This window comes from Ctenocephalides felis, unplaced genomic scaffold (genome assembly GCF_003426905.1).
Source record: "Ctenocephalides felis isolate EL2017-DRISC unplaced genomic scaffold, ASM342690v1 CF-g0.4_SCAFFOLD_01492, whole genome shotgun sequence".
Classification (NCBI taxonomy): Eukaryota; Metazoa; Arthropoda; class Insecta; order Siphonaptera; family Pulicidae; genus Ctenocephalides; species Ctenocephalides felis.
The window spans coordinates 7,031,598-7,046,147 of NW_020537646.1; the positions used below are offsets into that span (position 1 = coordinate 7,031,598).

Here is a 14,550-nt window from a genome sequence, read left to right on the forward strand (position 1 = left end):
CATTAACCACATTGCCTTAAAATTAAAATATAAAACATTATTTAGTACTTACCTGATCACAAAACAGTACACTTTAACTTTAAATCTATTTACATTTGCGACATGGATAATTATTATTATAATAACTTATTATAGTAACTTGTTCAACAAAGTCCCAGACAGCACAGACACAGACTGTTGATTTATTTTAACATATTTACAACAGAAATTAAACATAGAGCATAGAACATATATTTATATAGACTGGTAACATAGTTTTTAGTATCAACGTACAGCAGTTAAGTTTAGTTTTCTTTCCATTTCTATTATCAAGTACATATATATAATATATATATATATATATATATATATATATAAAATTAATTAATAAAACAACATGTGCTAATTTTAATACGCACATAAATTTATTTCATTAAAATTATACAAATGAAATGAAAATATTAATTACTAATTAAATAAAATATACAACAAATTTCTAACATCCCTCTCTTACGTGCAAAAATGTATATGATTATTTAAATTCGCAATAATAATAACAAATTCGTATTATTCAACAATAGTTCATATTATTAATAACATAAATAATATAATGTTAAAACTAAGAAATTATTTAGATTAATTATATTCAATTATTATTATTTCATTTATACATATAATCCCCTGTCCTTGACCACGCCATTGCGTACCATATACTGAGGTCAAAGCATCCCCCTTGATCTTGACTCGGAATCTGATGGGCGATCGTCGGATGCACTCGCAGAATGTCCTTCCAGAAATCTCAAGCACTCGACACAAAATCGCTACTTTAGAACCACTATATAACTTTGTCTTTTACATGTCTATTCGATATGTTGCAATTGTTCTAGTAAAGTATTTACACAACACAGGACACACGACTTACATTAGAGACTCTTGTAAATTTTAAATTCTATTTTAACAGATATGTGGTGGACTACAAGTATAAAATATATAAATATACAAAGGCACATATATAAATTTAACTATTGATAATTGCATGTATATAATTAAAGGATACATTGGTGCTGTAAATAAATTGTTTAATTATAAAATTGTTTCAAAATTGAGATCCTGAAAGAAACACTTATCAAACTATTCAAGGTACAGCTAGGCACTTCCAAACACACCCATTTCTTGGCTTTTAATTAACGTTTCACGATAAATTTATTATATCAAATTGATCTACTAAATTAATTACACGTTTTGATGCATAAATTAATTAAAACTAATCAAAAGTCTTAATGCGAGCACTCAAATCAAAACGTGTCAAAGCATCACATTTTTCATACAATTTCAATTATTTTTCGAATTTTCCTTCTAATTTTTTTTTCTATTTTTTTTCGAAAATTTTTTTTGCCAAAAGTTTTTTTTCGATTTTTTTCCTTCAATCTTTCATGTCAAAAAGTCTATGGATATTATCCATGCTTTTTACTTATTTCAAACGTAGTAAAAACGTACACATTTTTTCCTTTAATCTTTCATGTCAGAAACTCATGGATTTCATTCAAATCAAAACATCCTCATTTTTAAATTTTTTTTTTCTAAAATTTTCTTTTCAGCATTTTTTTTTCTCCAAATTTTTTTCTAATTTTTTTTTAAATTTTTTTTTCAAAACTTTACCGAATTTTTTTTGCCAAAAAATTTTTTTCGAATATTTTTTTTCCTATATTTTTTTCGAAATTATTTTTGTCAATGATCTACATTTTCACTCAAATCAAAACTTGTCAAAACATCTACATTTTTCACTCACTTCAATCTTGTTAAAAAAAAAGTCAATGATTTTTCACTCAATTCAAGTACATGATTTTATACAAGTGGTCCGAACATTTTCGAACTTTGAAATCTAGGAATCCATAAAAAATAGTTTTTATTTAATTTTTGTTTCCAAGAAAAATTCAAAAATGAAAACAAATCACAGGTATAACTTACACATAAAAAATGCCACAAAACTATGAATTTATACACATCAATAGTATAAATTATGAATACATTTCTAAAATAGTTAAATCTATGTATACAGCCAGAGCTGCAGTTGCAAGTCCTGTGATATGATTTACACATCCGTCAGTCATTGGACCAGATTTCCTCCTATAACGTTTCCTCTGTAAAGCTATACGATTTGTATAAGGACCCCAACATCCTAAATTGCTCTGCCAATTTATTACAGCCCTCATATAGTTCACGTGGAAAAACTCTTCATATCCCTCGATTCCACACAGCAAAACTAAATAAAATTCAATTTATTATTTGCCTGTTCGGATTTTTGCAAGATTTGCTGGCAAAAACTTAAACTTCTTCTTTGTGAAGTTAATATTGCAAAATTTCAAATCTCCAATAGTTTACACATATCAGGAAGTTCATGCAACTTGCCTTGAGGCAAAATGCCATTTACCTTTAAGAGACACACCCAGTGTAACAGCCTAAAAAGGTCATTTACCGGAATTAAAAAAAACAAAAAGCTAGTGAATCCATCTATTTAAAGTTTTGAGGGTATATTTATACATGTTTTGAGAATACGCAGTAAAATTTTTGAAATAAAATATTAAATATTTTTGAAATGACACGGAATCTGCGGCGGCGCCAAAAAAAAGGTCCTCCACTGCTGGATTGCAGCCTTCTCCGTAGAAAATCTCGTTAAACTAAAATTGTTGAAAAATGCCGCTATTGTGTGTACGATGACCCTCGGGCGAACAAAAAAAATAAAAAATTGACACAATGGCGGCATGTTGAAAAAAAAGTTAATTTTTTCCCAAAATTTTACTCGTTTTTGGCCAGCCAAAATTCGGCCAAATCAAAAAACTGGAGAGTCATCATCTGGAGAACTATATAGAGAGGAGATGCAAAAAAAATTTTGATAGCGATCGGATGATTTGCCTCCGAGTAATCACTCCAGCAAATTCGAAAAATGCCGTTTCGAGAAAAACGCGTTTAAAGATAAAATGATCGTTGTACTATATACTATATATACTTTTTTAAATGGCTGTAACTCAAAACTATTTAAGATATCGATTTGAAATTTTCATTTTTAAAGGTATAACCTATCGAAATATGGAAAAATTTAAAATTTGATTTTTTGAAACTTTCACACTAGGTGTGCCCCTTAATTGGAAAAATGAACTATTTATATGAAATAAAATATTACTTACTTTGCTCAATAAACAGATCCCTTGCAAAACTTGGTATTCTGTTCTTATAAATGGCAAACAATTCTGAATATACTAAGGAACATATCTCAGAAGAATTTACACCAATTTGTGAAGCAGATTTGAAGGAGCATCTCAATCTTTTGCTGATTATCAAATGCAATAATCTAAAAAGAACATGCACTGTAAATAATAAACATTATATCGCATATTTAAAAAATATTATGAATTAAACCTATTTTTTTCACCTGTGGGTCAAAGGGTAACCGGAAACTGATCCATCTATCATAATTTGAGCGCAGTGTTCACTTATAGAGCAATTGTTATATTTTGTTGATAGATGTTCATGAAATGATCCATGGGCGTTTAAAATCATCTCAATTATGCAATTATCTGATTCAAAATCTTTTGTTATAATTTAAAAAGTACAAAACATTTCTTTCAGTTTTAGGTGAAAATAATATAAAAAATAGATGCATTTTGCCCTTTGAAACCTGCCCATCTATCTTGATAGTTAGTCAGAGGCCAATAAACATGAAATACATATCTAATAATTAATATCTACCAACTTTATCAATACTGTTTTATAAAATAATTGAAACTTTTACCCGATGTTGTTTCATTAGGACTGCCTGCAAACATGTGCGCCCGAATCTTTTTAATACTCCAATTGTTTCTATCTTCTGTCAAAGACAACTTCTTCGGATATATATCATCTGACCAAAGACTTGGATCAAGCAACTTCTTAAAAACTAGAAAATAGATAATTAATTTATTTATTTAAGTTAAATATATTTATACCTACAGTTTTTATTTGGCTTATTTTTATATTAGAAGAGTATAAAATAAATCAAAGAATAGGCTAATATAACTATCAATATGCAACTATCGAACAAAAAATTTCGTTCTATGTTCCGAATTCATCTGATTAATATCATTATATGCTTTTTACAAATTATTAATTATTTTTATTAAGTTAAAAATCTAATTTTTCAAGTTTAAAGTCTAATTACCAGAATATGTTATTAAGTTCAATACAAACTAAAACTAGTGGTGTGCTTGGCATCGTGCCTTAAGGCAAATTAATAAGAATTATATAAACTGAATTGCAAAGTTTGTTTAAAGTTTAAAATAAGTAAGTAAGTTTAAAATTATTTGTTTAAAGTATATTAGAACTTTAGTACGAATTAAAATTAATATCTCAATTATTTTCAATACCAAAAAAAAAAAAAATTTACAAAAAAATTTGAAAAAAAATAATTATGGAACAAAATTTTTGTTTTCCAAAAGCAATTATTTTGTTGAAACAAGCAGAAAGTTATTTGAATCATTCAAATCGGACGATTAGTTCTCTCAAAAACAGCCATTTTTTGTACATATAGCTCTGTATTTTCGAAATGGCTGAACCTGTCTTTGCCAAAAACTAATCACCTCATCATTACAAATTGAATGTTTTTTAGATCATTCAAATTCAATACTCCGTTCTCTCAAAAACTCGATTTGTATTTTCTGCACTCTTTGCTCCGTATCTCCGTAACGGCTGGACCTGCTTCTGCCAAAAACTAATCATCATCAGTAGGGATCGAATGTTTTTTAAACCATTCAAATCGGTTGATGCATGCGCCCGAAAACGTGGGCAAAAAATGCGGACATACAAAATAAACACGTACACACACGCACACACACACACATCCATTTTTTCTGAGGTATGCCAGTAAAATGTTCAGAAACCTTCAAAACGTCGAGAAATGCAAAAATTTGCATTTTCGATTTTCGGCCCATTACTATAACTACCCTACTGGAAGTTAATAAATTGACTTGAGGTATTGTTGAAGCACCCAATGTCTGTATTATTTTGTTCGATTTATATCTGTGAATGATTGCAATCATTCATGTCAACAATTGACTATATTCAAGCACTTTTATGTCTATCCATGAACCATGTATAATATTTTTAGTTAGTTTAATTATTAACTTACTTTTGTCATCATCATCTGCAGATTTCTGCGCCATTTTCATCATATTATTTCTTATCATGCTACAGGATGATATCAGATTCTGCAATAGAGATCTTGTCCAACTTTTAGAACTATCCAAATTCGAAAGGTGGTGATCGATATTGCGCAAACGGGCTGTCAGGTATATTAAGATATATATATGATAAAACTTTAAGAGAGTTACATCAAAGAAAAATCAGAAAATGTATATGATCACTTTTAAATCTGAATTAATTCTAATAATAAAAAATCTATCAAATATATAGATAAATTAACCAATGGGTTGCTAACTATAAATACTGCGTAAAAAAAAGTTTAAAAGCTTGAAGAAGAATGTGAAAATAAAATAATTAAATGAATGAATAAATTGCAAACTAACTAATGAGCGACGCAACTTCCAGAAATCGCAAAACAAAACACAAAAACCGAGGTAATGGTGTATACAGGGCCGGTCCTACCTTGAATGCGATGCATGCAAAAAATGCGGGCGCACGCCTTAGGGGGCGCCAAAACGAGCTCGTATATGAAATTTATAATATAGTTTTTTCAATATAATTTTAAAAAAATATAATTTCTTTGCATCTTTTACTAATCTTAGACAATATTTTTTTAACTTCAAAACAAAAATCTTATACTCGAGGAGAAAGTATAGATAAATACATACACTTCGGCCCTTACTATATCAATTAGGAGCAGTTTACGATGCAATTGTAGATATTTTAAACAATGAAAAATTAAAATAAAATAATCCAACATGAAGTACCAGTGTTATGTTTAATAATGAGAAACAAGAATTTTTTTGCTCTCTATGATTTGCTCAATGGAATTAATAAGCAAAATGTTTCAAAATCCAAATAATTGCAAGCAATAATGAACCTACTGCAATTTTTGAATGTACTAAAAATTTAAATTGAAAATAAGAATTTGAAAATAGTTCGGTAGTGTAATTACGAGCAACACTAAAATCGAGATTTTCTAAATAAATTGAAAATAATTTTTTGTGTACTAAATCCAGAATTATCAAAAAGTATTTAAAGAAATTAACAGTTAAAATAAAAAGGGGGCGCTAGAAAAAAAATGGCATGCGGGCGCTGGGGACACCAGGACCGGCCGTGGGTGTATATATATTGATATTTGATATAAATGTGCGTTACCTTCAGCTATCGTAACTCCGAAAATGCTATCTATATTCAGATATTCAGGATGTTGTAGCATATAGTCTAATGCCAGGGATATTGATTGTAGCGGAATTAGTGGATGCAGCTTCGTGATACGAGTTTCCGCCGACGAACACATCGCGAACGCGATTGCTAAAATCTAATCACAAAAAGAAACATTTTAAAATTACATGAAATAAAAATAAACATTTGTCGAGGACCTAGGATGATCAATGCGTTTGACGATCAATGTTTGAAGAGGGTGTACACTAGGGTTTGTCGGTTTTCAAAAATTGGTTTTAAAAACCGGTTTTTTTGGCGAAAATTATGGAATTCGAAAACCGGTTTTTTAGTAAAAAAAACGGTTTTCACTGTATAAATGGAAAATGACAAATATCGCCAAATATAACAGATAGATGAAAGCGTTTTGATTCTTGAAATCATATCGTTTCAATAGCATTTGATATCTTATCAGTCTGCAATGGTTCCCAGAAAGGTTTTGTATATTAGGTTGTCAAATATCTCCCTTCCGCCTTTTTGTCTTTTGAATTGCATTGAATAAAGAGCAAAAAAGCGGAAGGGAGATATTTGAAAACCTAATATAATAATTTAGATTTTTATACCAGTGTATGTATCAATTTAAATCAGTGTAACTTCTTCTTGAAAAAAGAGTTTTGAAGTTGAGTGTAACTCAAACTTAAAAGAAAAATAAAAAAACACTATAAGGAAATTGAAGACAAAGAAGACTGAAGAGATATATATATAAAGATATTTTTAGTTATATATAGATATTATATTAATGAAATAGATATTATAGTCAAATGAAATGTATATATTATATGAAAACTATTTTCATAATCTCTCATACCAGGCAACTCTGCCTGACTGAGATATGAAAATAATGTATATATATATAAATAAATAAAAAAAAAAAAAAAAAAAAAAAGAGTTTTAAACTCTAGAAGCCACAAACTAAAGAACAAAAAATTTAGAATTATTACAAGTATGAGAGTATTTTCTATTTCAGGAAATTTTATGCGTAAACAAAGGACACGTCTAAGTAGCAATTCAATATACGTTCTCAGTTTTTTTAAATCATATTTTATTAAACAAAAAATAATTAAAATATTTAAAATTAATTAATTAAAATTGCTCGGAACAGAAATAAAAGTTTAGCTTAATTGTTTTTAAACTAAAATTGATAGTAACAAGTATGTATCAACATGTATCTAATATATCTTTATTTTTTTATTTAATTAATTGTTTTTTTGTTTATAAAATGTATTATTTTTATTTATTCGAATAGTTTCCTACTATCATAAAAATATTTTCATTCTTATATGTGAAAATGATGCATGAATAACGAATAATTATTTTCAAAGTTATTTAATCAAGATAAACTATTATTTTTTGTTTCTACTAATTAAAATTAAAATTATTTTGTTTACTATCTATAAAATTGAACAATAAATAAATTCAGACAAATACTACTCTAAATTACACTAAATTTTTAAATTTTTTACAGCGGATAAATTACAGAATATTCGAGCAAAAATTTATTTTCTATATAAAATCGGTTAAAACCAGTTTTTTTAGTAAAATGAAAATTCGAAAACCGGTTTTCTGTAATATCGGTTTTTGTATAAACCCTAGTGTACACATAACATTCATTACAATAGTCAATCTATATGAATTATTATTGACAAAAATTAAAGCATAGGATTATATATCGAAAGGTATGAAAATAATAAAGATTCAATAAAACATCTCCCATTTTTGTTTAATGTGTTTACTATTCCCGTTGAATGTGTTTCACTAATTTCAATATCAAAATTGTTACAAAAAAAACTAAACAATTTTAAGTTATTTTGTGTTTCTATTCCTCAACAGTGCGCACAGGATAAATTGAAAAAAAATCAGAATATAAGTTGATATTGCAAAAACATATTATATAAGTATTTATTCATTTGTTCATTACATTAAATTTACTAGTTAACTTCCCGAAGGAGAAGTTTATGTTTTCATCAAAAAATCCGATTCGCTAATTTTATGTTTTCTCGACGTTTCAAGCCATTCTGAATCGAATGAGACCAAATCTGGAAAAAGTATGTGTGTGTGTGTGTGTGTGTGTGTGAACAGATTTTTTGCCGTAAATCGACGTTTTCTCAATAATGGCTGGACCGATTTCAAAAATTTAAAATCCATTCGATGTATCTCGATGAGGACTAGCGTTTATCAATTTTGCGCGACGATCAGCCAAGCCGTTTCTTTGTAAATAGCAGAAAAGTGAAAAATTTTTCGTCCACGTTTTAGCCCGCAGTTCTAAATCGATCTTGAAAATTCAAAAACCATTCGAAAGATATTGATTGGGAATCGTGCTGATGAGTTGTTGGTAGAGATCGGCCGAGCCGCTTTCTTGTAATAAAGTGTTAAAAAATTTTTTTTCGACGATTTTCATAATTATTTTTTTGACGGTAGATACCATAGTCTTCTAGATCATACTAAAATATTACGGCTCTACGACAATTGGTTTAACTTTAAAAATTCGTCAAAGTTTGCAAAACTTGGCATCGTTTTTTTTGGCATTTGTCAAAATTAGACCTTTCATCGACGTTTTCTCAAAAATGCCTGAACCGATTTTAGAAATTTAAAAGCCATTTGATGTATCTTGATGAGGACTATCGTTTGTCAGTTTTGTGCGACGATCTGCCAAGCCGTTTGTTTGTAATTTAAAAAAAAGTGTTAAACTTTTCGTCCACATTTAAGCTCATCCTACCGAACCGATTTAAAAAAATCAAAAACCGTTCGAAAGATATTAGTTGGGAATGGTACTGATTAGTTTTAGGTGAAAATCTACCGAGCCGTTTTCTTGTAATTCGTTGTTGAAAAAAAAATTTGAGCCGATTTTTATGAAACTTTTTTTGATAATATACATCATGGTCTTATACAACTTATTGGAATATTACGACCCTACGACAAGTAGTTTAGTTTAAAAAAATCATCAAAGTTCAAGAAAATAAGTAGTTTTTTAACGTTTGTTAAAATTAAAATTGGACGATTTTACTTCGTATAACGATAGAGTACTTGGTTTTAATGAACATATCAAGCCATTAAAGTCCTATGGAAACTGGTTCAATTATAACAATTGTTGATTTTTGAAAATTTACTTTTAGAAAATACTCCGTGTCAAAGTGGTCGCTCGTTTTCAATTATGTGTAATAAATCCACTCGGAATACTTTAATCACTCATATTTTAATTTAGTTTTTATTGATTAAGTCGATTAATTACACATATCGGGAAGTTCATGTAACTTGCCTCAAGGCTAAATACCAAACCAACTAGTCTTTATCTTAATATTTTCCAATAACATAATTCATTTAAAATCTTTATTTTATATTTTCTGTAAAACGAAACGTGTTAGACTGTTAAAGACTGTTAAAGATAATAAATTATTGCTTTTATTAAAAATAAAAATAAACGTTTAAAATTAATATGTATCACTTAAAACCCATCAACAAAACTACAGAATCTTTCGATTAAATCACTGTTTAAACCTACACGAATGTGAACATCCATATTTAATTATTTAATCATTTAACAAAGCAGTCGTTATTACCAATTTGTGTACAAAGCCCATGGTTAACTTAAAAATTTAAACCCAAGATGATTTTATTTCGAGAGAAGCGCCCTGGTCGAGGGACAATTGAAGACTGGTGATAATAAAATAGCCTGTGCGCTTTTAGTTTTTAGCTGACATTGCCATGATGTGACATTCCTTTGGCAATTTAAATCGCAAGTATCGCCGACCAGGTGAAAACTCTCACTCACTCAGGTACCCATACACTCACAAGTGTTTTCATACATTTTACCAAATATACAACGGTAGTATATATATATTTATATATATATATATATATATATATATATATATTGTGTCCACAGCAATCAGAACTCTTTATTATTGTTCTATAAGCTGTTTTTGTGTATGACTTATGACCTGGTATTGATATGAGAAGCAACCCATCGGTTCATCCTTTTCCTATGTGTGGGGTTTATATATTAGCTCTTATGTCTAATAGTGTGCATATGATTGTATGATGCAACTATGTTCACAAAGGACGATTTGCACTTGGAATTATATTGTGATCTATAACCCCAAGTCGAAATTTGACATCAAAGTTGCCTGATGTCAGGCTTGGCGGTAGCGGGAATCGAACCAGCGAACCTGGGTCCATGTCCTAACCGATTTCGATATATATATATATATATATATATATATATATATATATTCGATATATATATATATATATATTGTATGATTCTGAATTTGATGTTGACATATGTATTAACGGAGTCTGGTAATCGAGCATAACATCAATAAAAAACATGAATTTCTTTCAAAAATTTATTTTAAATCCATACGTTTCGGCTATAATCCTAGCCTTCATTCAGTGGAAACAAAAATATAATTAAAAACTAAAACAATTGAATTGAAGTGAACAAAAAAAAAAAAATAGTAAATAGTACTTACAATTAGTTAATCTTAGTGTTAAATTGGAAAATTTTAATAATCTATGGTATCATGATATGGTAATGCACTACACTATGTATTATAAACATTAAACTTGTAATTATACAATATTTTCACAAAATATTAATTTAAAAAATCACAATTATAAATCTGGACTCCGGCTTGTAAACAATTTTAGTACAACGACTAGTACGATATAAATTAAAAAAATATATATAAATATTTATATTTATACGTGAATGCATTTTTGTTCAGATATTTAATTATAAAAATATTATTTCGAATACATGTGATTCATTCTCTTAGAATAATCTGAATAAATGCAATTCCCTTGTAAACTGAACCAACAACTCGTTTAGAAGATTTAGATTTCACAATCAAAAAAAGAAATAAAAAACTAATAAAAATACAAGTATCTGCAAACAATAGCCAACGTTTATTAAATCTTAAACCACACCCCCAATGGGTACAGAAAAAGGCTTCACCGATGGTATTTACATAATGATTATTTATACACCCCATTCATCCCAATTTTCATGGTTCCGATTTCTTTATAGAAGATCGCAAAAGCAATCTGTTTCCATGAATTTAAAATGAGAAAACGTGAAAAACAACACATTTGTCGTAATTAAATATTGTTACTTCTTGGAAAGCATAGTATTTTATGTCTGGACTAGAAATAAATAAGAAATATTGTTGTAAATTTTATGTATAGTTTATAATATTAATTAAATGCGAACATATTCATAAAATTTTAATGAACTGTTAAGTATTATTTGCCCATAACTAATGTAGAATTTATTGTGATTAAACATTCATACACTTGTAAACTTACTCTAATGTTTATTCACAAATATTTTAAATATATATATATATATATATATATATATATATATTATATATATATATATATATATATATATATAATATAATTAGAATAGTCTCTTAATATGAAGATCTTCCAAGGCAATACAAATAAAGCAACGATTTATAAATTAATCTTTCATTTTACAAACTGGAACATAAAATTCAGAACAACTGTGCAAAAATATTTCGTGCTTAATCTAATTTTTCCGATTTTGGTCTCAAATGATTTAAAACGACTCCAAACGTCAAGAAAACATAAAAATAGCAAATCAGATTTGCTATCCAAAAAAACTTCTTCGGAAAGTTAGTAAGTGAAGGAAAGAAATGAATTGAGCATTAAATTGAAAGTGTTATAATATTTGAGGATTTAATAAATTAACAAGTGAATATCGAAACAGCAACGTTTTTCTTTTCTACAACACTAGCAAAAGCGATCTACAGTTTCGGTTTACAAACATTCAATGTCAATGTGTCAAGTTGTATATAAAACCAATATAAATTGTGCGATAAAATTCTTATATTAAGCCTGCACTGTGAACAGTTAATAGAAAATACTTGTATACGTGGAAAGATATTTATTTATTATATAGATTTTCCAAAGAAATATATTATTCGATTCCAACTTCTATGTGATTTAATTTGTACATTTAGAAGAGTTATTTGTATGTAGTGGTGTCCAAAATTCTTATCTTAATCGCTGGTAAAAAATCTTGAATATCATACGTGCATAAATATTTTTTGAAATGCAAGATTTTTTTAAAAATAAACAAATATGGGTAACGGGAGCTGGTGCAGGTAAATTTTTAATAAAAAAAGCAAATATGCTCAAGTGTTTAAGTATTCAATGAAAAATTTATGTAAACAAATCAAATAAAAAATTTGTTTAAATTTTATTTAGTTTTCAATGAAAAATTGTTTTTGAAATAAAATTTCAATATTACAGGTCTTTGTATAAAACTGAAATGATTATTGTAATCTTTATAAAACTGAAACTTCTTTATAATAAATTTTAAGGATAAGTTTGTAAGAGTTAGAGTCTATATATTTTCTATAGTCTTCTGATATATATATATATATATATATATATACTCGTATATATATATATATATATATATATATATATATATATATATATATATAGACAATATTTGTACACATTATATGCAACGTATCTTAATTGTAAGGGTTCATTGTAAGGGAATTTCGGGCTTCAAAATCATAGACTTGCTTAATTCTACCAACTATATGGTAGGAAACTTGGTGAGAAATAAATTTTTGAAAAATAGATAATTTAATAAATTATATATAAGTTGTCATATGAGAAAGACAACTTTCTTCTCTTCATATGAGAAGAACGAACTTTTTAGATACATAGCAAATATAAGGTTGTCAAATATCTCCCTTCCGCCTTTTTGTATTATAAACCAAGAGCAAAAAAGCGGAAGGGAAATATTTAACAACCTAATATCAAAAGGTATCATTTTCTATTGGTAATAGCAATGTGTTAAAGTCACCAAATCTCCTACAGATATAGCAAAATTAGGTCTTAAGGTGTAGATTGAAACCTGAGTTCTTACGAAGAAATAACAAAAATAATTTAACATATATTTTGGTAAAAATATTTCACTTTGATGTGTATAATAAATATTACTATGATATTAATTTTTTTTTTAAATTTCTAATTCAAAATACGTTCTGATTGTAAGTTTTAAATAAAAATGAAAACATATGTCTCAACTCACCCATCGTGAATTATCTGTCCTCTCTACAGGCATAGGTCGAGCACTATGTTTACGCCTGAACACTTTGAATGCATCAGTAGTCGCTATTTCCAAAAGTTACGATCGTCTTAAGACACTACAAATGGAAGCGCCCTCAATATGCATTGTGGCAGTTGATCTACGAGACTGGGATGCGACCAAAACTGCCCTAGAATCTCTTCCTGCACCTCACGGAGTCGTTAACAACGCTGGGGTTGCTGTACTTCGCCCTATTCTTGAATTGGAAGAGAAAGATTTCGACAGGTAATTAATTAATTGAAGAAAACTAAGCTAAAAATATCTTTTTTTTAATAAAAAATTATTTAAATTTCAGTACTTTCTCTGTAAATGTAAAAGCTGCTTTGAATGTAACACAGATTGCATCTAAAAAGATGATTGACAATCATTTGAAAGGTTCTATAGTAAACGTTTCTTCTCAAGCAGCTATGGTGAGGTATTTAGATTAAAAAAATTACTTATACATCTTTCAACTAATACTTGATATTCAACCTCTAAATTATTCCACCCCAGGCAGCTCTGGCAGACCATGCTGTTTATTGCAGTTCCAAAGCAGCCCTGGATGGCTTGACCAGATCTTCTGCTCTTGAACTTGGTAGGCATGGCATCAGGATTAACAGTGTAAACCCAACTGTTATAATGACTGATATGGGTCGCTTAGGTTGGAGTGACCCAGAAAAATCTAAGACTATGTTATCCAAGATACCACTTGGACGGTAATTATTAAAAAAAAAAAATATTTTTGTCATTGATTATAAAAAGATAAATAAAATATAATCAATTGATTTTCCAGATTCGGAGAAGTTGATGAAGTGATAAACGCTGTTTTATTTTTGCTCAGCGATCAGTCATCACTCATTACAGGAACATCAATGCCTCTTGATGGAGGATTTACTGCCTGCTGATGTAAATTTATCATTTTACATATAAATCTTTATATTTTTAGAGCACTAAACATAATAGAGTTGTTATGTAGATAAAATATAATATGACACTTACATTGGTGATTTCTTGTTCCTTGGAAAGTATGATCTAAAAATGCATTATATATCGATGCT

At 28.2% G+C, this 14,550-nt stretch overlaps 2 protein-coding genes across 2 annotated transcripts; one reads left to right on the forward strand and one right to left on the reverse strand.

Annotated features, from left to right (window-relative positions):
- Positions 1-1,997: 1,997 nt before the first annotated feature.
- Positions 1,998-10,013, reverse strand: LOC113370393 (UPF0764 protein C16orf89 homolog). The gene is made up of 7 exons (XM_026611059.1): positions 9,933-10,013; positions 6,313-6,475; positions 5,141-5,293; positions 3,770-3,913; positions 3,410-3,554; positions 3,165-3,328; positions 1,998-2,242 (listed from the first exon to the last, which is right to left on the reverse strand). Exons 1-7 carry the CDS (start codon positions 9,951-9,953, stop codon positions 1,998-2,000), a joined length of 1,035 nt encoding a protein of 344 aa, XP_026466844.1. The 5' UTR covers positions 9,954-10,013.
- A 2,375-nt stretch (positions 10,014-12,388) lies between these two features.
- On the forward strand, positions 12,389-14,437 carry LOC113370641 (L-xylulose reductase-like). The gene is made up of 5 exons (XM_026611330.1): positions 12,389-12,509; positions 13,486-13,738; positions 13,809-13,923; positions 14,006-14,208; positions 14,286-14,437. Exons 1-5 carry the CDS (start codon positions 12,458-12,460, stop codon positions 14,395-14,397), a joined length of 735 nt encoding a protein of 244 aa, XP_026467115.1. The 5' UTR covers positions 12,389-12,457; the 3' UTR covers positions 14,398-14,437.
- Positions 14,438-14,550: the final 113 nt, after the last annotated feature.